The 26,813-nt window shown below is 36.2% G+C and overlaps 1 protein-coding gene across 5 annotated transcripts in view; it reads left to right on the top strand.

Annotated features, from left to right (window-relative positions):
• The window catches only part of LRBA (LPS responsive beige-like anchor protein), a 411,832-nt gene that overhangs the window by 266,139 nt on the left and 118,880 nt on the right, over nucleotides 1-26,813 (top strand). For all 5 annotated transcript variants that reach the window (XM_082050428.1, XM_082050426.1, XM_082050427.1 and 2 more), the window contains 4 exons: nucleotides 5,866-5,983; nucleotides 7,532-7,634; nucleotides 9,558-9,673; nucleotides 11,974-12,086. In XM_082050428.1, the coding sequence (XP_081906554.1) occupies nucleotides 5,866-5,983; nucleotides 7,532-7,634; nucleotides 9,558-9,673; nucleotides 11,974-12,086 (450 nt within the window). The remainder of the gene's footprint in view (nucleotides 1-5,865; nucleotides 5,984-7,531; nucleotides 7,635-9,557; nucleotides 9,674-11,973; nucleotides 12,087-26,813) is intronic.

The raw sequence follows: 26,813 nt of genomic DNA, 5'->3' as shown, positions 1-26,813 counted from the left end.
TTGGACAGCTACCCAAACCTGTATTCATTTTCTTCTTTTTGAACTTCTGCTTTCTAGGCTGCATACTTTAACTTATATACCTATCTTTAGCAATCAGATCCTCTTGTTCTTTGTGTTGATTAAGTATTGTTTTCCAATGGTAATGAACTCCTGCTCTCTAGGAGTCAGCAAGGGCAATAAAAAAGTTAAAAAAAAAAAAAAAAAGTTTGTGAAATACTGGATGCAGTAGAAAAGAGTAATATAGTTGGTACTAACTTTGCTAACATTGTTTGCAGATTTATTAGTCCATGTGAGTTGTTTAGAACCTCATAGTCAAATCAGAAAAGTTCTGAATACAGGTTCCCTGATATTTTTTTTTCCCAAGGCAGATCTTTAGTAATCAGGGAGGAGCTTATCTGTAGTTAGTAGGAGATCACTTTCAGAAAATATGCATTGCATTTCACTTTGAAATATAGCTTTAGTGTCTGAATAAAGAGAGAAAATATAGCTGTGCATTTCTCTGTTTTAATCACCTGGTACATATTTTTCATGTAATCACATGCGTACTGATCTGCGGTCTGTGATTGTTTGACTTTATTATTTTCCAAACAAATGGTGTTTTTATTTGTATGTATACATAAAAAGTACTTCAAAACTGAATAGATCTAGAAATAAAACTAAATCCTAACTAAAGATTAAATTATTTACAGGTCCAGAGTCCTTAAGGTCTGTGAGGCGAGTATTAGTAGTATACTGTGAAATGGGAATTTCAGTTTTTGGCAAATCTGTCTGTCCCCAGTAGCTTCAGATAAAATAATTTTATCCTTCTAGAGCACATCAATTTGCTAGTCGGTTGTTCATGTATCAAAGAGCGTTCTGTGAAAATATCAATATCATTGGTTAATATAAATGAAATTAATTTTTAAAGCTGGGCTAAAGGTTGACATCTGAAAAATTGCATTACTTTGCAGAAGAGAAATTTCTGTCTTCCAGTGAAATTTCAGGTCATAAGGGCAAGTAATTTTCACAATCTTCAATGGGAACCAGTGAAATATGAACTTCATTGTCACCTAGCCCCAAAGCGATAAGATAAAATGAGCTGATACATCATTTGCTGTGGTTTTATCATCTCCTCCAGTAATTGGAAGAGAAAACATAGGAGTCTTTTACCACCCCCCTCCCCAATCCCTTCACCACCCACACCCAGGCATAAGCCATTTTGCTCTGATCGATACAAAGGTCACCGAGTATTTATTTATTTATTTAATTTTTTAATGCTGGGTAAAACTGTCTAGTGGAACATTAAAGTAATGAATATGTTTAATTGAGTTTGTCACCCATGAAAATGCTGTAGAGGATTGTATAGCAGACTGTGCATGCTCACAGGAGGGACTGTTTGGGAGAGTACTACTGTTTGCCTGCAGATTTTGGCAGCTGATTATATAAATAGCTGAGATTTTAAATTAATATCTTATTTATTGTTCTCTTGAAAAATCTAAAAATAAACTAATAAGCACTGTGATTTATTTAAAAACATTTAGATATTTTAAATTATTAATAATATGATCTAATGCCCTATTAGTTTAGTTGTACTTGGACATATTTGAACAAAGAATAGAGAAAGATCCTTTCACTGTGAAATCTGTATCCAGGAACTAAACAGTACCTGGACAGTAGTATCTGAGGATTCCTCAGTTGCAGGGCTGAGATTGTGGTGGAGATCCAGGTTCTGAGTGAAACCGAGTCAGGTTTTATAACCCCGTGTGCTGTAATTTTGCCTTCCTGAACAAAAATGAACCCACAATACTGAAAATGCTGCAAAAAGCATGTATTTATGGATTTTTATCTCTCTATTGCAATCAAATGTAAATGCAATTTTTTTTGTTTGTTTGGGGGAGGGGTTTGTGTGCATGTGGAGGGTTTTTTGTTCTGTTTTGTTTTTTGTCTGGATGAATCATAACTTTTCAGAAATATACAAATGTGCATCAGCTTTTTAAATAAGCTATTTAGTTTTTATTTTATTCGTGGCAGTTAAATTTGCAGGCACATTAAAGTAATATAATTATTCAATTACTGTTTAAGTTCTATAAGCCATTTACAGACTTAATTACTTCTAACCTATTCACATTTTCAGGATCAATAGTACTTTAAAATAAAATAAAATATATGAGAGCTGATTGGTTTGCTTAAAAGGAAAAGCAAAATGTTGATTTAGTCTCCAGTAAAATATTACTTTTCTAGTTCAGGAGACAGCTGTAGCAATGGTATCTTTTAACTCTTGAATGTTATATTTTACAAGAGACATTGTTTATGATCAATGTGCAAGGAGTGTTTTGAAGAAAAGTTAGGATGGGGCATTTGTTTTCAAAACTGTAAAATGACAGAATAGCTTCAGAGTGAGCATTTTTAGTGTTGGGAAATAGCTGTTGATAAACAGCTATGAAACATGAGGAGAGGACTTCTTTATACATATATGATCTTCATTCATTATTAGTGCTATACTACCTGAATTTTCATGCAACTTGGATTTTAGAATCTCCTCAAAGTGGAAATTGAAGCTGGCAATTCTTTACTTACTAGTTTCTTGTGGAGTTTCTCCCAGCCTTGTCAGGACCTGCAGCAGGAGGACTGTTTACAGGTTTAGGCCTTTATTTCTATTACGTGAAGTAAAAAAGGAACTTAATGCAAAGGTGAAAGTAGTTTTCTATTTTTTAATAGTGTTGTCATGCCATCTGTTCATTTGGTGTTGCCAAAGTCTAATTGTGGAACAGTGTGTGTAATAAGATTTTTGAAACCATAGAACTTTGCAATTGGCTCATTTGCTTATTTTAAGTATTTTTAAATGACATAGTGAACTGTATAAGTTGTCTCTCCTCCTGTAAGGTGCAGTGTCTTTTGAAATAAATAAAATGAGCAGTAGATTAAACTTAATGCAATCTGATCTACTTGAAGATGTCCCTGCTCATTGCAGGGGGTTGGAAGGTCCCTTCCAACCCAAACTATTCTATGATTTTAAGTGTTGAATCAATGAAATTCCATAAACGCTTTTTCATATGAGGAAGGTTGTAGTGTTTGTGCATATTGAATTAGGTCGTACATCCTCATTAATCTTTGCCTCACAAGGTATTCCAAAACTGATGTTACAAAACACAGATATAAATGTGACGAATTTTTAAACTCAACATATGGTTCAATAGCATGAAGAAGATGGTTGTTCTAAAATTCTGAAGGATAATTCTATATTATGTGGCTTATGGGTGAAAACAGGCAAATGCAAAAATAGTTTTTGAAGTTGTAATTCCAAAGCTGAGATTATCAGAAATGATAACACTGATTAAAAAAAAAAAAATATTTCTGCCAGAATGAAAATATTGAATTTAATTTGAAGTACTAGTGAGTTGCTGCAACCAGGGGGGGTTCTGTTAATAAAATCAGGTATTTGTCAGGAAATAAAAGGTTGAATTTGATTTTCATAAGGAATACTTAGTAATACACATGAAAGAAATGTGTTTGTGTTCTGGACTTTTCATCTACTTCATGTGGTGTGATGAGCATGGAGCAGTGGTAATGATGCAGTTTCCATAGCAACTGGTTCACTGGAGAGCTAGACCTCTGTCTAGGGTGCTGTCAGTGTGCGTGGAGGTTCAGAGAACAGCGTCCCAAAGAAGGTCTGCTTCCACCTAATCCAGTTTTAATTGAACTCCAGAGACTTTGAAGTGAAGCTGCAGACCAGGCAGCCGCTATTCCAACTCAAAATGAAGGCCTTGCTCGGCTAGGCCTCAGCTGCTGCTCACTCCTGATAACTTCTGCTAATGAGTACTTAAAGAATTGTTATGGTGGTGACTACTAGTGTTTCTGCCGTGCAGTTCTAGTTTCTGCTGTAAATCCTGTTATACTGAATTCAATAACTTTATCATGGCTGTACAAGGTGCACAACGTAAACCACCTCTGCTGTTTTGAAGTCAGTGCTTTTCCTTCCAGTTTTGAAGAAATTGCATGCAGCAGACTTTTGGCCATATGTAGGGTTTCGACTGTCACAAAAAATGCTCGATTCACAGGGTGAGAGTAATACTTCATAATCAACTTGCTGATTTCACTCTCAGTATCCATGTAATAAGTGTTCAAATTTACAGTGCACAGACTGATAGTGACAGTCAGTCTGTTCTAATTATTCCTACTGAAAAGCAAAGGTCAGCACACTCCTGTCTGTCTCGAAAAATAATCATTGAAATTATAAACTCCAATTTAAAAATCATAAAATGGATGAATACCAGCAGAAGTACTAAGAGATTTTTGTACACAAGCAGTGCAGCTTTGTCTCCTTTGTTATCTCCTTTGATGTTGTGCTCTTTAAAGGATATTTATATGCATGTGACAAAAGCCAACCACAGTGTTCTGAATAGCACCACAGATTTATACAAATCTGCCAGTTAGTGTGAGTGGGTTATGGATGTGGTATGGCAAGTATCAGCAAAGTCAAAGTGTGTTAGTTCCCCTGTTCCAGGAATGATTAGCAACCATTGACAAGCTCTGGTTCTTTCATCGCATTTCTAGAATTTTGTTTTGGAATAATTATTCATTTCTTGCTTCTCTTTCTGTGTGTTGGGAGAGTTGTGTGTGGCACTTGTATTGAGGAGAAGATGAGGGATTAACTGAAAAAAAAAAGGAGGTGTAGAAGATTATTTGCTTTGCACATTCTGATCTCCTGTGCTATCTGCTTTTGGCTTGCCAGTCTTGTTTGCTGTTAATTCACAAAGGTGGTGCTGTATTTTACACGGTATTATGTAGTGCTTTTATAATGGTGCTTCTGCTCTCTGTGCTACAAAATTGCAGATTATTTGTGAATATGTACTACGTGTGAGGAAAAATCCTCCTTTGTTAAAAATCTATAAATAAGTACTTGGGTTCATTAACAATTTGTTATGTTAAAGGCTTGAATTTCACTTTTTCCTTTTTTTTTTTTTTTTCTTTAAGTATACTATATGTTGCTGAAGTGAAATTGTAAGAATGACTGAGGATTATATCTGACTCTTCTGTGGTGAATTTCTGTTAAATGCTTTTGTGCTTGCTAAAATGGACAAATCTCAGAGATTTTCCTTCACTTATAGTTTCTTAATCTGAGGCAGAGAAGTGTCCAATCCTGCTGTTCCTTATCACTTACATAATTAAGCTTTGAAATGAAAAAGAAAAAGTGAAGCAACAAAGAAACAAAGTGGCTGAGGACTGAAAATGGGATTAGTTTGAATTGTGAAGGCAGACTAAGCATCTGTGTCTGTCAGATGGGATGACAGGAATTGTAACAAGTTACTTTGACAACCGCTTACTCCATAGAGAGATTATGCTGAGTTCATTTGCAGGTTTGTGTTTAACCTTAGCTGACAAAATGATACTTAACCTCTTATACAGGCAACCTTTATACTTCCAGAATTAATGAATGTTGCCTTAACGATAAACATAAGGAACATTTTTTCTTTGAAGAAGTTTTTTCTTGCTTATTTATTACAGGCCTGTTATTATAGTGCTAAAGTGAGTGCAGATACGTCTAATGGCACTAGTAATACATTTCAGAATATGTTTCTTTGCTTTGCTGAAGTGCCAAGCATTTCATAATGTTTCTGAAACTCCCTCGGTTATGGAAAAACAGGCAGTTGCACTTAAAGGAAAAAATGCAAGCAAGTTTTTAAAATCCTTGACATGAATGGTTGAGTTAAAAAAAAAAATCCATTATAGGTTCATAGTATGAAGTTTGAGCATACTTTAATTTTGCTGCAAGTTTTTCATATAATTGATAGAATCCATGTTTGTGGATCAAACAGTTTCTCTTGTACAAGATATTACCTATACTAACAAGATATTTAAAACACTCTCTCTCTCTCTTTCTACTAGATTCTGGCATGTACAGAAGGACTCCATGGGAAATGGCTCTTTTCAGAGATTCGAGCCATCTTTTCCCGACGCTATCTTTTGCAAAATACAGCGCTGGAGATATTCATGGCAAATAGAGGTACTATGAGTTTAGAGGAATGGCAAGTGTTGGTTTTGGGACATGTGGTCTTTCTTTGTCTTCTCAGTGCCTTTTTTGATACAGATTTGTGTAGATAGGAGAAGGACTTGGATGAAGTGTCTCAATATTTAAGTTAGTATATTTTTGTAATTTAGTTTCTCCTTATCATTTTTTTTTTTTTAAGTGAAGAATTATGATTAAACATGATAACTGGGAATTAGCAATGCCTCACTTTCATTTATATCCATATATTTATTTGGCATCCTCTGGAAACTTTTGCTTAGGGCATACTTACCTCTTACCTGTTTTGCATGAAGAGGGTTTTTTTGTCCCTTTGGAGGGTTAATAGTTGTTAGTTATACTTACCAAGAACAACATAATGGAAAAACTTCACTACTGGATTAGAACAGTGACTGGTATATCTTTGTGCTTTATTTCTAGTAATATTTTTTTTCAGTTAGACCCTAGTAGAAGTTTAATAAATATCTGTGTGAACTTGTTTATGAACCTTTTTTTCACCTTCCTCTTTCTTCAGTTCATTTTTCAGACACATATATGTACTATTACAAGTGACTCAAAATATAGTCAGTTGAGACTTAAAGAGCTTTCTTCTGCTATTTCCTCCCCCTAAATTTTCTTTTAAACCAAATTATATGATGTCTTGGTGATTTAAACTAAGACTCTTTCAGTACTTTTAATGCTTTTATACTGATAATGAAGTTTTGAAAAAAAAAAATTTGAAAACTCTATACAAAGACACCAAATAAAGTTGGTCTTAAGATGACACTTTTTAAATATAAAACATTTCTTGGTAACGATATAAAACACTGTCGTCCTGAAATCAGTAAATGTTTCATAGGATAACATGTTTTTATACAGTTAGTATGTTAGTAAAAAAGTTTTTGTCTGAGCTTAAAATGGTCTCTGATCTTGAACGTGGTTGGTAAGTACTCAGACAAATATCTCACAGAGCATTGTTGTGCATATCTGAACTGCATATTCTCCAACAAAATAATAATAATATGCATAAATGTTTTCCCATTATGGAGCCTGTAGTTGTACTCTATGAAGTCATAAATATCCATTGATGATACCATAATTAGATTTTATTTAGGTTTTTAGGTTGCTATTTCACAAGTGTCCTTGAATGTTTCAAAAAAAAGATAAGATAATATTTTGAATAATTTATCTTGAGAATATCTAGAAAGTAAACTATAGTAAGTGATCCAGTTAATATATTAACTTTTTTTATAATCAATTCTAGTAGTCAGTCTGTACGTGTAAGTTTAACTTCTATTCAGAAAGGAAAACAAATGTAGACCTTCCTTGTAAGCTTTGTAAAAATGACAGCTGGTGTTCAAGTTCCCATTAGTGGTAAATAAAAACAGTTCTGGAAATCATATAAAACCAAATCTATAGTAGCCTGAAGGAAACAAGTCTTATCTTTTACCTGTTCAGCACCTAAGCTTAGGGTTGAATGTTACTGGGCAAGAAAGCCTGAAATAAAAGGTCTAAAATCATGCCATATTTCTACTCTTATGTTCACAGTGGGTGTCATGTTCAACTTTCCTGACCAAGCAACAGTAAAGAAAGTGGTTAACTGTCTACCTCGGGTCGGTATTGGCACCATCTTTGGACTACCTCAGACCAGGTATTTTACAATTTGAATTAATTTTATCTGTCAGTTCTAACAATTCTTCTTTCATCAAACTAGCCTACATAGCTTGAAATGTTTACACCTGCTGGTTTACAAAACATGCACATCCTCAGCTTATCATTTCTGCATGCTATTTGCAACATGTTTGTGCAGTAAAAACTTTTGGATTTGAGATTCTTGGTTTTATTTCTGCCTGTTACAGGGAAGATAGCTTCTTTTTGGCAGTGAGGCTCAATCACTTACCCTACTTAAGGAAAATAGGTTTCTTTATGCTTGCCAACTCACTGAAATTTAAGACTGATTTAAGACTGGTTGTAGGACTGATTAGCTTTTATGGCAGTGTTCAATTATATTAGCTTGTGTGTAACATCCTTGAATCATCTGTAGTATTTAAACCTAGATAAAAATGATAATTCCTCTTCAGAAGGGTATTACAGTGATGTGTAGAACAATATAAGCTGAACAGCATATGGAAGAATTGGCACAGTGTGCCTGTCTTGTAGCTCTGGATGACATTGTTCAAATTTTACATAGGGTAAGTGAGAAATTAGTATCACAATGTTATGTTGTGTGTTTGGATCCTAAAACTAAAGACTATGAGTCGGTCTTCCAGATCTTTTTTGCAGAAGGTTAGGGCTTGATTGCCAGATATGCTCTGGATAAAACACAGCAGCTCAGTTTAATGAGATTGATGGAAATGTTTTTTGAGGTGTGCACCATCTCGAGTTGAACCGGTTACCTCTTGTATTTTAATGAATAATAAACTATTTCTAAGTAGATTAACTTCTAAATTTTTAGAAGAAACAGCAACCATTAAGGAATATCTTGATTGTTCTTTCTTTAATTTTTTCAAAGTTTTCTGTGCACAGAATTAAAATAGTTTGGCATGTTTTCAGTTGTGTTTTGTAGTTTACTTTTTTAAAAAAAACCAATCAAGTCCAGAAAAAAATTATCTTGATTTGCAATTATAGCCAATCTGTAAGAACTTAAGGATTTGTATTTGCAGAAGCAAGTTATGTGTGAAAATTTTTAAATATACAGGAAAGTATATACACATTTTTTCAAAATTTCACATCTGTTTATACTGATAAATTTGTTTCCAATATAATGCAGTTATGAAAATTAGAAAAAACATACTCAGTTACTGTAAGTGTTTTCTTGAATTGTTTACCAATATCTGTAAAGATTTGTTAATTAAAACTATATCCAGATTTTTTTTTCTATTCTCTAAATGTTGTGGTTCTGGTATTTACAGATGTTTTTGTTATGAACAAAACAGTCTTGGGGATTTTATGATAAGCTCTTCTCTGCTTGATTTATCACTTCAAGGATTGACTCTCTAGTCTTCTTTCACAAACACTAGGATATCTGGCAAGAAATTCCGAAAGTTTAATTGAGTTATTTATGACTAACTCCCCAACACTGCCCAGAACTTAAATCTCAAGAGGATGGACTACATAATAAAATTCTATCATCTTATCATTGTTTTCCTTTGTTCCTGAGGGATTTAAAACCTATTCTAAAAGATGACTTTATTCTTATGTGAAATTTTAAAAGTCATGTAACTTTCTTATTTAATGATCTGACATCTCTCTAAATCACTAGTAACATATTTCTGTAATACATCAAGCCTTCATGGAGCAGCTGAATTTGCACAGCTGTAAAGGTTTCTGTTTGAAAGCTTTCAAATCTTGACATATCCAGCTGTCAGATGTTTCATTCTTTTGTTCTTGTTAGATTATAAAATGCTAAAAATGAACTTCAGGTATCCAAAATAGCAATTTGATCTCCAGAGAGATGTAGCACAGGATGAGTAAAAAGAATATATACGACTGCCACTAAAATTCAAACAGGTAAAAAGGAAGACTCACCAGGTTTTCCCTTTATTTTCTTCTGATGTTTATTTTTGATTTTCAGACGAATTTCTTTGGCTAGTCCACGACAGATTTTCAAAGCTTCCAATATGACTCAGCGATGGCAACAACGAGAAATTTCCAACTTTGAATACCTGATGTTTCTAAACACTATAGCAGGTAACACAAATTACTGTAATGATTCAGAAAAGGAGATGATGGTGGCCCAGTCTCAACAGAAATGAGCCACTACAAGATTTTGCCATTTCAATAAACAGCTTTTTCTATGCAAAGTTTTCTCCTGAAGATCAACTTCACAAAATCCTCCTATATGTACTTTATTTGTAATTATTTTTATGTTTGTGTAAGAATAGAGAGGCGTGCAATTAATGATGCTGTACTGAACTGCACTTAAAATATATCACTCAAGTCAGAATATCTTGACATGGACAGAATATCTTCTACATGGACTATGTACTATTTAGCAGAGTCTCAGAAATAGTAACATCTTTATCCCTTAGTATTCTAAGTTTTAGTATTCACAAGTACTATACTCCCTAAATACTGCTGATGCAACAAGGTCTCTTCAGGGCTGGAAACCTCTTGGAAGTCTCAGCTGGGGACCAGGGTATTCCTGGACCAAATAAATACTGTTACAAGATGTATAGTTGGTCTTGGAAAAGAGTGTCTGGATCACCAGCGCTGCTGTGCCAGGACACCATTCATCCATTCCCTAATCCTAATTAATTCCCTTGTGTGGTTGTTCTAACCCCTCATTCTGTAAGTGCTGAATGCATTTCATTTAACGCATCTCACCCCATTAGCTTTTAACCAACTTCAGTTTAGGAAATAGAGGCTAATTGTTAGGTCCTATGACCTCTCTTTTATTTTCCAACATATTTTGTTGTCACAGCAACTTACAAAATTTCTCAATTTTCAGCTCTTTTCTGTAGTATAGACAGTGTTGAAAGGTCCAGCAATTCCCTTTCAGACTTGGCTCTTGCGAACACGATTGATAAAACAAATGCCTCTGCTTGCACTAATTACTTTTTATACAAATGGTCAGTTTTGCTAGTTCATGTAGTCAGTCATTAAGTCAGAGATGCCAGGATACTGGCAGATTACATAAAAGTGAGAGTAGATCTGCTTGCCACTTTACTGCTGAATTGGAATGACGCAAGATCATGACACTGTTTTCTGTGGTTCTAGTGAATAATCCTTTTCAGCTTTAATATATTATTGAAATAATAAGGTGGGTTCTTACCTACTTGGTATTTGAGATTAAAAGGAACAAAAAGATAACATGGAAGAAGGGAAAGCTTAGTTGCCCATGATGTGGAATTAAAAGATGGTTGTGATAGATATCAATTTCAAACAAATAAACGTAGATGTGTGATGTGAGCAGCCTTAATCTGGAATAAGAGGTAACATGCAATATAGCCAACTGATTAGGGAAAGAAACAAACTGACTGTACCATTTAAAAATTCTGCAAACTGGATGGGAAAATACTGAATGGTGTAAGAAAACTGGAAAAAAATAAACTTAGGTCAAGTTTTAGAAGATGTTTTCTGACAACCTGATAGATTGGGTTGTGAAAATAATCTTCCTGGGGAAGAAGTAAAAACTGGTCCTGTGAAACTTGTAAGACCAGGCTAGACAAAATCTGAGAACATACTGGTTGGAGGTGATGTGAATGAGTGAGCTTCTGCAGCGGTATCATAAAAAGAGACAGGATGCATGTAAAAATTATGCATTTTAAAATTTTAAATCAGAGTATGTGGTGTATGTGTGGTATACGATTATTCTAATTGATTTTTTTTTTTTTTTTTACTGGAAGAAGGGTATTATTTTCATCTTACAAATGCATGAAAGTGCATGTGTGAACCTGCAACCAGAACACATTTTCTATTCTGGTAAATGTTGAGATATCCATAGATGGTCAATGGTCAAGGAAGAATTCCCCTCAAAGTGAATTCTGTGGATTAAATGGTTATTATTTGCATAATTTCTCAGTCTAAGAATCTGAGCCATTTCATTCTGCTTTTGATATTGAATTCAATACAGGATGTAAAAATACTGCTTTAATTTTTAGTAACAACAACAGTCATCGCCTCTTCAATTTTTGAAGTGTTTCACCTTAAAGAAACTGAAGACAAGATGATATAAACAAGGAAAGGAGAAATGCATAGAAGATGAATGGATTTAACTGTTATTCTTACTGTATCCAAAAGAGTTTACGATTAAAATGAAATGACCTGCAATGTTTTAAATTAAGTACTAGCAATTTGTGAACTTTTTAAAATTTTCCCTTTCAATAAAGCAAAGTAGGACATTGAAATGATGAAAGACCTGAAATAAATTACAATTCTTTTGAGGAGCTCATAAAGTTATATTGTTGTATCTTTAGAGGTTGGTATTTTAGTTAAATATTATTTGCTCAGCTCACAGAGTTGTGGGTTTTTTTGTTGTTACTTTTCAGGTCGAACTTACAATGATTTAAATCAGTACCCTGTCTTCCCTTGGGTTATCACCAACTATGAATCAGAGGAGCTGGACCTTACACTTCCCAGCAACTTCAGGGATTTGTCAAAGGTATTTGTCGTCAGATATACCTCTTTTTCTCTGCAGTATTTATCACAGTAGTTTTCAGTCTTGTTAATGCTTTCTGCTGGGTTTGATACTTTAATGTTAAATGCACAACCATTAAAATTGTTTCATTTCTGCATACATATACTGATAATGGGAATCAGATTGTGGGAAAATGAATTATTGATGTGTTCTTATTGCTTCTGATTGTATCAATTTAATAATTGTTAATGGAAGGTGCTCTTAGTTGTAGCATATGCATTATACTTAATTTAAAATTTTAATGACGTTAGGAATGCTGAGGCTGCTACAGATTAAAAACTAGCCATTTTTTTTCCTCATGAGAGTTGTGCTTTTTAATAGCAAGCCTGTGATACAATTATATTTTAAGTACTTTTAAATCATTACCCTTATTATTAGAAACTTTTTTGGTTTTTTTTCATTTCTTCTGTGTATCCTCTTCAGGTATGCTCAAGTAATGCAGTTATCCTTTGTCAGAAAAACTTTGTCAGTTTTTAACAACTTCTCCAAACAACTTCACCTTTCTGGCAGAATAGCCTTGTTTTTCTATGATTCTTTCCCAAACAAACATATGCAGATGCAATACTATACAGCCTATTTATAGCTTTATGGAGTGTGAGTATTCTCTTTCAATCTTTTCCAATAAAGGAATATTTCATTTTACGAAGTAGAAGCATCTATAATTTTCTCTATAAAGAGTAGGTGCACTGATCATAAAACAGGATCTTTTTCTAAATGACTGGAAATGACTGGCACATGAAGCAATATAGTTAATGAGTGGAAAAGGTAAAGAACATATTTTTATTATAGCTTGTTTTTTACAGAAGTCTTCCATATGAATTGGTCATTTGATAGAGAAATTTGATACAGATAAGAAATTTTTATGAGCCACATGTGTTTGGTCTTAAATTTAGGTGAAACTCCACAGGTTTGATCCGTTTTCCTCATACCACCAAGCTGTTCAATCAATATTACCTTCTCATGCACATCAGCTATAGAGACAGAGACTGGTGACTGGATGAATTAGACTGAAGCGAGAATTAGGAAATACATCAAATGTATTAATCTTTAATAACGTCCTTGATGGTGACATGAGTTTTGCAACTTCATTTTTCATTAACTTTTGTTAAGTGATACTTCTGCATATATCATGTCATTGCTAAAATAATTTGAGACAAATAAAGTATTCTTTAGCTGCTATACTTCTGAGGCATCTCCTTTTAATTGTATTTTAATTTATAAACTACTCAAATCAGTCAGCACTATAGTCCTACTCTTTCTTCCTCCACCCTGAAAAGGAACTAAGTGCAGTGCAGAACAATTTTTCCTCATTTTTTTCTCATTTTAGGTTAGGTACCACTCTTGCCTCCATTAAGAAATTGGATAGCAAACCTGCTCATTTTCTATGCATTTTTTAAAACAATCACTGTTTATATGGATTTCTTTGTTCATTAAGTTAGTCTTTGAGGATTCCTAAGTATACTTCAAGTTCTGAGGGAATATTTCCATTGCTGTTGCTGAGAGAGGACATAGAGATGTTACCAAGTGGACATACCTGTCTCAGATACAGCAGTTCAAGTTTTGGTTACTATTCAGGCACTTCTAGCAGTACCAAATTTATGTAGTTTAAATGTTAAACTTTGTGTCAGATGTTGAGTTCATAGCAAAAATCTGAAAAACTTTGCTAATATTCATCTATGAAAAAGTTTGAATGTCATGTGTTTTGATATTTTCATTGTAGTACCATTATCTTGGGGGTAACACTTTAATGTACTGTAGCATGTCTATGATTTTGGACTGCTAAAGGTTTTTAAAATATTTAAAGATATTTCACTTGGCATTTTACATGGTCTTAACAGTCTTTTAACAGTCTTTTTGTTTCTTTTCCTTATCCATGTCCAGAAGGACATCAGAATTCAGTGCTCCCACTGAGTAAAGAAAAGGAAAACATTGATTTTGGTCTGACAGAAAGGATGTCAGGTCGATATTTTTACTTTTTTTGGTACCTAAGAAAATGAAAAATTAATTCTTCTTTCTTTCCTTTTTTCTTTTTTTTTTTTTTTTTTTAAGTTGGAAGTTAAGATTAAGTACTGTAAAGTGACAAATATGAATAACAGTTTTGTTAATGTATTAGCAGGAAGCCCACAGTTAGTACAGATTTAAAGAACTGCAGTGTATAGGTTAAACCAACACTTTATTTAAGCTGCTTCTTATGGCATTGTTTTGAACATCAGTCACACAATGATAAACCAAAGCAACTGAAATGGATTGTGGTTAATATTACTGTCAGCCTGATGAATGCTCCTGACAAATGCCAGGAGTGCACTGCCAGTCTGTTACCCTGCTTTGACTCAAGTGTTTATTTCTAGAGAAGTGACTATGGTTTGGAATGAGTATTGCATATTATATTTATAGCTGCATATATTTTATTTATACAACAGACATAGTTTCCCACCAGAATGTGTCCCATTTTTTGCATCACTTATGTTATTCAAAAGCACTTTTTTTTTCATTTTCTTTATTCAGCAGAAACAATAAATTGTGTTGTGTTTCTGGACTTGGATAGGGAAAAAAGAGAAGTAAAATCATGTGAAAAATACTGAGATCTGAAGTGTGATTTTATACTCTCAAAAGTTTGTTTTAAGATCTTGCTGTATGCAAGTAGCTGTTGGTATTTTTCTTTCATAAGGCACAAAATTTCTGTAAGATCATAAACTGACACTACTAGAAGAAGAAAATTATGCCATTCTTAAATTTTATTTTGTCTTTGCTATAACTACATGTGTACATAATAATATTTTTATCATTTTCATACAATATTTGTTAATCATCATCAGTTTTATAGTGGCTGTTATGTATGTAATACCAGTCGAGTGTACAAAAGCAACAAATAGCTCTCGCCTTCAATTGGTATGTGTGGGGCCATTGATACCAAATATAGTTTGACAGAAGAGAAGTAATAGATTTTTTTTACTATGCCAAATTAGACTAGTTATGTTGTTGTAATGTAGACTTCACTATTGACTGTTCTTCAGCATGCCAGCCTGAACTATGTTGCAGGGTGACCATTTCAGGAGCACAGATTTGCTGCACATATAACTTCTGCTGAATGTGTTGCCTTGTGAGGAAATAGAGTGGGATGGGCATTAACTTTTGTTATCTTTCGTTACCCTTGGCAAAGAGACAGAAAGTGACAAAAGTTCTGATGTGCATCTATTATACTTTTGCAAATTTGTACAGGCATTCTGTAAGCCAGTGCTTTCCATGTGGGAAATGAAAATTATGGTTTAGTCAGATCGTGTTCCAACACAAAGTCAGCGCAGGTTGCTACCAGTTAAAGCTAATAAACTCACTAGAAGGACTCAGTTTCCTTCTAAGCATAAAGCATATTCCAAAATTGGGCACTAAAGGCAAGAGGAACAGTGTGAGAACTAGCAATAGTGGGGGAAGTAGTGATGACTTTATTTTGATAGGCAATTGCATCTGAAATTTAGGCACTGAAACCTATGATGCTTGACACTGCTGGGCTCAACATCTACCGTGGTTGCCATGTCACTAGTGTTTCAGGCAGTAGATTTATCATCTGTACCTATGACAAAAGATACCACTTAATTAAAAAGCATTCCAAAGCCAGACAGGATTAGCTTGGAAGGAAGGTACATGTATTTTTCATCTCAGGGCAGTTCATATGAATCTCTGCTTAAAACAGCCCAGTCCAGGAAACAAACCATTTCAAACTTGGTATCAGAATCAATCCCTGGCAGTTAAGAAATGGTCCAGCATATTTTCTAGAATTTTGGATCACCTTAAGAAACAGTGGTAGAGAAATGAAACCTGCCCCAGTCTACAGTCAGCCTGAAACAATGATGTCGGAAAAGGAGATACAGTTTTCATTATTCATTTGTTAGTCTGTTAGGGATTTTGATATTTTAGTATAAAGTATATTTATCAAATTCTCTTCAGCATCAGATAACAAGTTATTGTACTTTCTTTGTGAAATGCAACTTACTGCTTCAAGGAGAGGGATGCTTCATCCACTCTAAAACTGTATACAGAATAGGGAATAATTGAGAGAAATAATTACAGAAACTGGTTTATCACCTTGCTTTAGATGCACATTTTATGACAGATCTAGACATTTAATAGAATAATGTTAAAAGAAACTTTTGGAGGAAGGGAAGCATTCACACAGGAGGCAATACTCTAAGGAGTACCATGATTTTTAGGGATGCATGTGTTGGAACCATTTAGAAAACCATAACAGAAGAGAATCTAGCTGGGAGGACAAAGACCCTTTCTTCCCAATCTGTTGTTTTTGAATATTAAGGGAGAGAGCTAAAAAGGCGTGGGTAGGGTGGGTGGGTGAAGACTGTAATTGTGATTGAGGTCCTTGCTTGCATTATGATAACTCAAAAGTCAAATCCCTTTTTCAAGAAAGGCGTGCAACAGTATGAAGTTCTCTTGGTCACATCCCAGGACAGTGCTATGATCTATTATGGGCTTTCTTTACTTGGATCAGAAAAATCTATTTTGAAATTACAAATCATACCAATTGCAGTGTTGAGTAGTCTGTCATATTCCCATGAAGAATTAAGAATTTTGGTTTAATAACAAGTATTTTCCCATTTCTAAGCGGGGCGGGCGGCGGGGAGGGGGAGGAGTTGATTTTGTGAGACTTCTCAAATGCCAGTAGTCCTCAGATTCCGTCAGGGATTTTTGTGAATGATAAAATTGATCAATTATTCTTTCTGACAGCTGAGTCAAGCTGTTGTATCTTTTCCTTTAGCACATCTGCCGAAATTAGGAGGCAAAGCTGCAAGTGGTCCCATGAGTCTGTGGTGGGTCTGCTACACTAGGCTATTTTCTGGGTCACAAACTTGTTTTTGCAGCACCATGGCCAGGTCCCGACCCAGAGCACGTCCGCACGACTGCCAGACCGGACTCGGGTGGTTCAGCACCACGGACAGGGCTTCCCCCCTCCCGCCCCCAACGAATTCCGGCAATTCTGCTAAAAAGCAGGAACATTTCCACAAGGAGGGTTGTTTATTTAAATGAAATAGTTACTGGATTGTCAAGCACGACTTTAGTCATGATCCTTAGAGACACTAAAATGTTTCCTGTGTCTGAAACATTCTAGCTCTTTTGGAGTTTAATATAATCTCTGCCTAACACCCCCTTATTTCACTTTCAAAGAGTGAGAGACTTTTTATTCTGATATGTTGCTTTGAGCTTCATGCAGCACCTATTTCAGGACCTTTTGCAGAATAAACATGTGATTTCTGTGCATGTTTAGTTGCCTATTCCTCCACAACTCTTATAGAGCCCTTCTGAGACTGAAGTTTCACTCAAATACATCTCTGAGATGATATATCAAAACATAGTTTCTGAAATCCTACTCTTAGTCTAGATAGAATTTTTTAAATATTCTGGTAATTTCCAGTGCTCTATTACAGTGTCATAACCATCCTTCTCTATATTAGTATTTTTTTTTCCCTGTAATTAGCTGATTATTCTCTGTGTCAAACAATCTCTTGTAAAATACATGTAAGGAGATGATAAGACGATAGAGTGCATCTCACTACCCTTCTTACTTCTCCCCATTCTCTTCTTTTGCCCCCAGAGGCTTATTTTTGAAGTCACAGGAAGCATGCTCTCAGCACTTCAGATGCATGCAGCAGTTTCTAGGATTACTTAATTATTTTCAAGCATTTTCTTAAAATTTAGTATTAGAGCAAAAGCCAAGTTTACAGGATCAATAAGAATCATTTTGGTAATAAGCCTAATAATCTTAATCTTCCATTGCCTCAAGGAAGGGTATTGTTTGGAATGCACATATACTCAAAGACAAGAACACAAAACAAAACAACTCAGAATTAACAATGAATGTTCAAAATGCTATTCTTAGTTTGTATCTGATGGTATTGTCCATCCCGCCCTTGTTTCAATTTTAGATGCCCTGAACAAATGTAGTCTTCTAATTGGAAATGAACTGAGGGAGGTTCACGACCTTTTAAATGATCACAAGAAACCATGGGACACATGTCTGGTCACAGAATGTACTAACAATCAAAATAAAGTAATTTCACACACGTATCTTGGGCCATAGAGATTTTAAATGTGTGTTTTCTGTCTTCCTAATGTAAAGTGAATGTTATTCTCTTGATACAGTCTCTCTTCCTTTTTATATTCATACATTTGAGCTCCAGCAGATTATGAGCTGCTACAGCAATACATCTGTGTAATTCAGATTTCTGAACTAGCATGGTGGCTAAATTGAAAATTGCACTCATGCTGGAAATGAGGGTGGAATTTATGTCACGTAACTGGAGCCGTCTGAAACTGAGTTGATCAGACTCCCTAGGAGCAGGAAGCTTGTTGGGGTCAAAGCACAATACAGGCATAAAAATAGTGCTCAGGAAAAATTAACGTGTGGTAAAATAACAATGATTATCTGTGCTTAAGGTGGTTCTCAGGCTATGAATTTACTTGAGCTGATGGACACATCAGATGACCTGTCTCAAACTGAAATATCAGCTGGTGAAAGTGTGGATCAAATGAAGGAAATCAATAGAAAAATATCACTATGAATAAATGATATGATCCAAAAAGCTTGAGTTGAATAGTCTAATAAGATTAAGAAAAGATAATTTACATACAATATCCAGCCAATCACTTGAAACTGCCTCAGTATCAGAGACACAAGGTTAGTTTCCAAAGTGGGGTGATCACTGGCATTCCAAAGGTCTCTTTCTGTACTTTATACTGTTCAGCATATATGGTAATCTGAAAAAGAGGATGAAAAGGGAGCTGATAAAGCTTTCTGACATTACTAATCTGTTGATGGTATTGAAGATGGTGGCTGACTAATCAGGACACCTTATGAAAGAGGTAATAAAATGATGGATGAATTCACTTTAGATAGGAGAGAAGCAATGCTTGTGTGAAAAAGTATACATTGATGGGCTCTTAGCTGACTACTCTTATTCAGGAGTGATGTCATCTGGTTCTAGTAGGTCTATGAAACAGTACAGATTATAGTAAAAAATCCTTTATACTTTCCCAAGCCCATCTTTCTAGCCTGCTACTGCTCTTTTTGTAGGGCTTTGTGCTAACACACAACAAACAATACTTTATATTTTGTGTGCTCTAACAGTGCTTAATTTACAGAAAATGGAATTTTGTGTCAGCTTTTAGCTTTAGGTCCTCTGCTGTTAGTACAAACTGAAAGGGCTATGTTTTTGGTTCTGCTTGTCTTACATAGATCTGACGTTGGATATAATGGCTGCTGTTTTCTGTGATAGTGGCTTCTGTGATGTGTTGGCAGAGGAGCATGGTCTGTGAAGGGAAGGCAGAGAGAGAATGTTTTCAATAACTCCTGCCATGATTCAAGTGCATGTGGCTTCTCACTAATTCCTGTTTCTTGATTTTTTTTTTTATTTTTTTTTTTTTAAATAAGTGAACGATGATGAGGGATTTCTTTCACTTGGCAGATGATGTCATGGGTACTGTATACAAACGGTTACTTTTGTTTGGCAGGGGTGTTTTCTACATAAGGCAATTACTGTCCCATACCCTCCTCGCTGCTTGCAACAAGCTTCATTTCTCCTCATGATTTCCAGGGATGTGCAACTTCCTTTCTCCCTGACCTTTTGGAAATGTACAACACATAACAGCTGTCTCCAGTTTGCCTTCCTAGTAGTATTAGGGTGTATTAATATCTCTTATACACAGTGTGTGACACATTCAGTTGTGCTGAACAATTGATTAAACTGTATGTAGAAGTGTGCTTAATTAGTTTACAAGTTTGCCGTTCAGCAGTGCATTGGTTTGGAATGTGCTACAGATGGTGGTAATAGCATTTGATGCTATTATTAGTAATATGAAGGTATGAAGATTTTTCCTCTAAATTCAAATTCTTCCAATATTTTAGGTGACCTGAACTGTCACTAATATATTGCTAAAACATTGGTAATATTTCTAAACATAGTTTTTCTTAATTTTTTCTGCTTATGATCAGTTTATGATCAATTTTTGAATGGTGAACTTTGAGAATCTCCTGTGTTTTGCACTGTTAAATATTATTTGTATTGACATGATCAGACATTCTTGTTACTAGACCACCTTTAGATCAGTTTTTCCTGACTTCTTGTCTCAAAGGAATGTGTGTGCTCTTAAAAATCTTAATAATAAGCCATATGTACAAATACTTCTAGTTTGCTTGCACAGAATTATTGTCTGCTTTTATTCCAATCCTTTATTGAATTCTCAGTTTCCCTAGAATAGAAAATTGAGTTAAAAAAATAACATAATATGATCTGTTAAATTTCATGACATGATTTCTGTTAAATAGGATCTTTTCAAAGAAAGCTTGTAAGGACTGACAACTATTTTAAAAAGCATGCTTACATAAAAAAGCTCAGTGGTTTTCAAATGTATAGATTATATTAAATTTATTTTAGAAAACATTGAGATAAGAGGATTACAGAATTTCATCCCATATGCAGTGCGTCAGGAAATGCCCAGGGATCCTACATTTGATAAAAGTGCTGATCACAGTCAGCTGATCATACTTGTCAGTTAGATAAAGGAGCTGCTGGGAAACTCTTGTCTGTACCCTGAGCTGTGCGTGTGAGTATTAAATGAGGTGGCTGGTAGCCGTTTATCTGTGTTTCTTCAGTAGTGTAAATAAAAGATAGAGTTAAGTAAAGAAATCATTTGCATGTAAAAGAAACTGCAGGTTTGTTGTACTGGAGTGCTCTTGACTGGCTTCTATTGCTATCATGGGCACCAACTTGTGTATCGGTGAAGATATTGAGTCATTTAATATGAAGTCATAAGAGAGGAGCCAGTCCAGAAGCTCATCTAGCTCGATATCTTGTCTCTATGAACAGCCTGTAGCAGGATTCTAGTGAAAAAGAACAAAGAGAGGACATGTAAAGCATCATCCATCCCTTCAGATAACCTCACAGGTTTGGCAGCTAGAAGTTTGACTACTTTGTGAACTGGAGAACTAATTTAGACAGTAATGTTTAATGGTCACTGATGGGCTGGTAATCCAGTTGTTTGGTGGTTCTTGGTGGTGGTGGTTTTTTTTTTTTTAATTATTTGATTTTTTTTTTTTTTTTTTTAGCCTCTTTATATTTGTTCTCCATTGCTCTCTGAAGCAGTGGATCCAGCAACTTAATTATATGGGAAGGTATAATTTTCTTTGCTTTGTAATTAGGGTAATGATGGTGTTCATTTGTTTGTTCTCTGTGGGTCAAATGAAGTCTTGCTTGCTTGCAACTCTTATCTGTACTTGGAAATTATTTTAGTTTTACGTTGACATAAAAAGAAAAGGAAGTGGTGTTCAGAACTTGCTTTATGTTATCATTCCATGTTTCCCTTCCCTCTACAAATTTTCAAGAATCATTATTTGTGATACCTATATTCAGAATAATGGATTAGAATTATAAGTATAGTGATCTGCCAGTTCTAAAGCTTAACTAGATGGAACATTAACAAATGTCCAGAGGATGTCTGAGTTCACCAGAGATGTATGTTGACTTTAGAAATCGGAAAAGAAGGCAGCACAGCTATATGCATTTTTCTGATTTCATATCTTGACATCAAAATCAGTAGAGTACACTGACTAATATTAATAATTACTGCACAGTTTTGACATTGCATATGCAAAAAGCGTTTTACCATAGGATTCCTTATTTCACTAAGAAACCACACGAAAATCAAGTAGGTCCTTGTGTTGAAGTTCTCAAAAAACTGAGTGTTACAAGTGATTTACAATTAATAGTGAAGTATAACAAAGTAAATCAGTTTAGAAATGGAGCAGAAGTTATTGTGTATCACTTAAATGTTTCCTGGGGAAGAACACAAAAGTTCTGTGAAGCTCTGTGCCTTTGTCTACGCCAGATTTTGACATCCAAATTCATAGTTCCCCCTGCCGAGCCTAGTTTTTAATGCTGGATTTCAGTATCTTGTGAAACTTTGGGGAATGAAGTTATAAGAATAGTTTTTCTCCATGGCAGACTGTTTCAATTTTTTTAAATCTTTCCTGGACCAGCTCAAGGATCAGTTTAGTTGATCAATGAAGGCGGTTCAGCCAGTTCAGCAGTTAATTTGGTATGTAGTTTTCTTCAGAATATGGTTTTTTAATGAATTTGAGTTAGGTATAGTTTAAAGGTAAATCACCCTCTACAGAAATGGATCAGTTGCAGGACCTCATTTTTAAGAAAGCAGAACTCAGTTGTTTAGAGGAAGAATGTTCCAGCAGTGAATTAAAGTAAGTTCAGAGGGGGGCATGGCATTTTGTGGCTGTTCTCAAACAGAAAAATGACAGATGAAAGACTAGTGATCTTACATTAAATGAGTTTATTCCTAAATATTTCCCAGTTGACCTAAGTTAATGAAGTTTGGGTATAATTAAACCCTTGTATCTTGTCTTTATATTTCTGTCTGGGAAAAAGAAGTTTTGGTCAGATCATTAGGAATTCCCAGTGACAATATTATGAGATTGGCTAGTTCTGAGAGTTAATTATGTGTTGGTAATACATAACATAACTAAACATGTAGTCCTCTAAAAATGCAGTTCTGGTTAGGGTGCAGCAGAGTGTACAGCACTAAGTGAGAGGACCAACACTGTAACACTGAACACATTTCAGATATCTGTATATTAGAATACCTGGATAAGTGGGCAGGGTACAGAGAAGTCTTAAGGCTGGAAGAAATGCCTTAAAATGACCTGAAAAGATCAATTAATTTTGTTTATTAAAAAGCATAGTTATAGTCTATCTGTAATTTTATATACAGAAAATACTGGGTAAGTAGAGACTCTCATATGTCAGAGAGAAGCATAATAGGATTTATTCAGTAACATAGCACTAAATTAATAGCTGAACTGAAGTATGTATTTTTTAGAATAAGGGTTACAGTTATCAGTAGAAAAAGCTTCCAAGAAAACTAGCAAATTGTCTATGTTAGTTAGATGCTTTTCTGGAAAGCAGGTGGGCCAAATACAGCTCATGCTATGATCAAATGTAAAGAGTTGTACTCAAAATCTTGTAATGGAAAGGCATTTAATGGTTTGTCATACAAACACAAGGCTAGATGAGATGACCTAATGGTCCCACTGGTCTGCGAAGCCCCATGAATATATGAAAAATATCAGTAATGAAAACCAGATAGTCATCTTGAAAAATAAAACATATGAAGACCAAACATCATACTTGGCAAAGATGCTACAAAGCATAATTCAATGATACAAGCAGTTTTATTCACAAGAATCCAAATACCTGGTTGGATGTGGATAGAAAACAGTGTAAGAAATCACAAAGAAAAGTATTTTTTTTTAATATTTTTTTTTTCCTCTTTTCATTTTTAAAAATTTTTTGATGGTGAAGAAATTTCAAAATACAAATTTCAAATAATAATATTTTCATTAATTTTAAAATCTTTCTGTTCACACTCGTTAACACAGACCTAGTTTCTGGAATGGCATACTTTTTAGAATCCACAGGTGCTTGCATAGACCTCCTCATTTCCAGTAGTAATTGCTGTCGTCACCAAAAGAGGTAACTTCAACAGTAAAGATGAAACTATGGTATCTTGACTACTCACTGTTTGCAGTAATTAAATGCAATTTACTGCCATATCCTCTACTTTAGTCTTTCAAGGATTTTGAATGAGTTAAAAACTCTTAAAATGGATAGGAGACAGTAAAAGTGGCAACATTTGTTATAATAACAGAAGCCTGTGTAAAAGCCAATAACAAATGGCGTCGTGGTTAATGACAGGGTATGTCTGTTTATTTGGAGTATCACTATTAAAAATGAAAACACATTAGATAAGAATAAAAGCGCCTCTTTTTCTTCTTAAATATGTAACTATAAATAAACATACTTCCTTCTTTATAAATCTTTGGTCTGCTGATGTTAGGCCATTAGCAGTTTTCCAGCCTGCATCTATTCTTGATGACCATGACCAACAGAATCCAGGAGAGATTCTGCCCTATGTAGAGGAGCAGTACGCGTTCTGCTTTCTTCTGTTTTGTGCAACAAGGCCTCTTCTGAAATGGAGGTAAGATCAGGCTGAGGAAGTTGATGAGGCCTTCTATGGGCAGCTGAAGGTGGCCTCACAGTCACAGGCCCTGGTTGTTGTGGGTAATTTTAACTTCCCTGATGTTTGCTGGAAGGACCATTCAGCCAGCCAGCCACAGTCCAGGAGGTTCCTCCAGTGCATTGATGATAACTTCCTCATGCAGATGGTGGAGGAGCCGACTAGGAGAGGTGCACTGCTGGATCTCATCCTCACTAACAAGGAGGGTCTGGTCGAAGCAGTAAAGGTTGAGGGCTGCCTGGGTTGCAGTGACCACGAGATGGTGGAGTTCAGCATCTTGTGTGGCAGGAACAGAATAGCAAGTAGAATTGCAACCCTGGACTTTAGCAGGGCTAACTTTGGCCTTTTCAAGCAATTGCTGGGGGAAATCCCATGGGCAAGACTGCTTGAAGGAAAAGGGGCCCAAGATAGCTGGATTGCATTCAGAGATTGCTTCTTCCACGCTCAGGATCAGAGCATCCCCACACGTAGGAAGTCAAGGAAGGGAGCCAGGAGGCCTGCGTGGTGGAATAGGGATCTGTTGGGTATGCTCAAGCAGAAGAGGAGAGTTTACAGGTCATGGAAGCAGGGGCTGGCCACTTGGGAGGAATATAAGGCTGCTGTTAGAGGATGTAGGAAGGCAGCTAGGATAGCCAAGGCCTCCTTAGAATTACAGCTGGCAAGAGGGGTCAAGGACAGCAAAAAGAACTTTTTCAAATACATATCAGATAAAACTAATACCAGAGGCAATGTAGGCCCACTGATGAATGGGGTGGGTGCCCTGGTGGCAGAAGATACAGAGAAGGCAGAATTACTGAATGCCTTCTTTGTCTCTGTCTACTCTGCTGGAGGCTGTCCTGGGGAGCCCTGTACCCCTGTGACCCCAGATGAAGCCAGGTCAATGGAGGAGTTTGCTTTAGTCAATGAGAACTGGGTTAGGTAGCAATTAAATAGTCTGGACATCCATGAATCCATGGGTCCAGATGGGATGCATCCGTGGGTGCTGAGGGAGCTGGCTGAAGTCATTGCTAGACCACTCTCCATCATCTTTGCCAAGTCTTGGGAAACGGGAGAGGTGCCCGAGGACTGGAGGAAAGCAAATGTCACTCCAGTCTTCAAAAAGGGCAAGAAGGAGGACCCGGGTAATTATAGACCAGTCAGCCTCACTTCTGTCCCTGGGAAAGTAATGGAACAGCTTATCCTTGGTGCCCTTTCAAGGCATATCAAGGATAAGAGGGTTATCAGGGGCAGTCAGCATGGCTTTACCAAGGGTAAGTCATGCTTGACCAACCTCATAGCCTTTTATGAGAATGTAACAAGGTGGATGGATGATGGCAGAGCGGTGGATGTGGTCTACCTTGACTTCAGTAAAGCCTTTGACACAGTCTCCCACAGCATCCTCGCAGCTAAGTTGAAGAGGTGTGGTCTAGACAATAGAGTAGTGAGGTGGGTTGCAAACTGGCTTAAGGAGAGAAGCCAGAGAGTCGTAGTCAATGGTGCGGAGTCTAGTTGGAGGCCAGTATCTAGTGGAGTGCCTCAGGGGTCAGTACTGGGGCCAATATTATTCAATATATTCATTACTGATTTAGACAAGGGAATAGAGTTGCTGATGACACCAAGCTGGGAGGAGTGGCAGACACACCAGAAGGCTGTGCTGCCGTCCAGCGGGACCTGGACAGGCTGGAAAGATGGGCAGGGAATAACCTGATGAAGTTTAACAAGGGAAAGTGTAGAGTCTTGCATCTGGGCAGAAACAACCCCAGGTTCCAGTATAGGTTGGGAAATTACATATTAGAGAGCAGTGTAGGGGAAAGGGACCTGGGGGTCCTGGTGGACAACAGGATGACCATGAGCGAGCACTGTGCCCTTGTGGCCAGGAAGGCCAATGGCATCCTGGGGCGTATTACAAGGGGAGTGGTTAGTAGATTGAGAGAGGTCCTCCGCACTGGTGAGACCTCATCTGGAATATTGTGTCCAGTTCTGGGCCCCTCAGTTCAAGAAGGACAGGGAACTGCTGGAGAGGGTCCAGCGTAGGGCAACCAAGATGATTAAGGGAGTGGAGCACCTCCCTTATGAAGAAAGGCTGAGGGAGCTGGGTCTCTTTAGTTTGGAGAAGAGGAGACTGAGGGGTGACCTTATTAATACTTATAAATATATAAAGGGTGAGTGCCACGAGGACGGAGCCAGGCTCTTCTCGGTGGCAAACAATGATAGGACAAGGGGTAATGGGATCAAGCTGGAACACAAGAGATTCCACTTAAATTTGAGAAAAAACTTCTTCTCAGTGAGGGTGACAGAGCACTGGAACAGGCTGCCCAGGGAGGTTGTGGAGTCTCCTTCTCTGGAGACATTCAAAACCCACCTGGACATGTTCCTGTGCGACCTCACCTAGGTGTTCCTGCTCCAGCAGGGGGATTGGACTAGATGATCTTTTGAGGTCCCTTCCAATCCCAAACATACTGTGATACTGTGTTGGGCCACTGTTCCAATGTCTGGCATAGAGTAAGATTAAGAACCAACAAATACAACCATGCACCGTAGTGGCTGGCAATATTTAACAGTAGTAGATGGCAAGAGACAGTGTGTTTTCTCAGTTATTTTTCAGCAAACCATTTTTCTTTG

Source organism: Streptopelia decaocto, assembly GCF_964273445.1.
Source record: "Streptopelia decaocto genome assembly, chromosome: 4".
Classification (NCBI taxonomy): Eukaryota; Metazoa; Chordata; class Aves; order Columbiformes; family Columbidae; genus Streptopelia; species Streptopelia decaocto.
The sequence above is the reverse complement of the archived record's forward strand: the minus strand, read 5'-3'. Positions and strand labels throughout refer to the sequence as shown.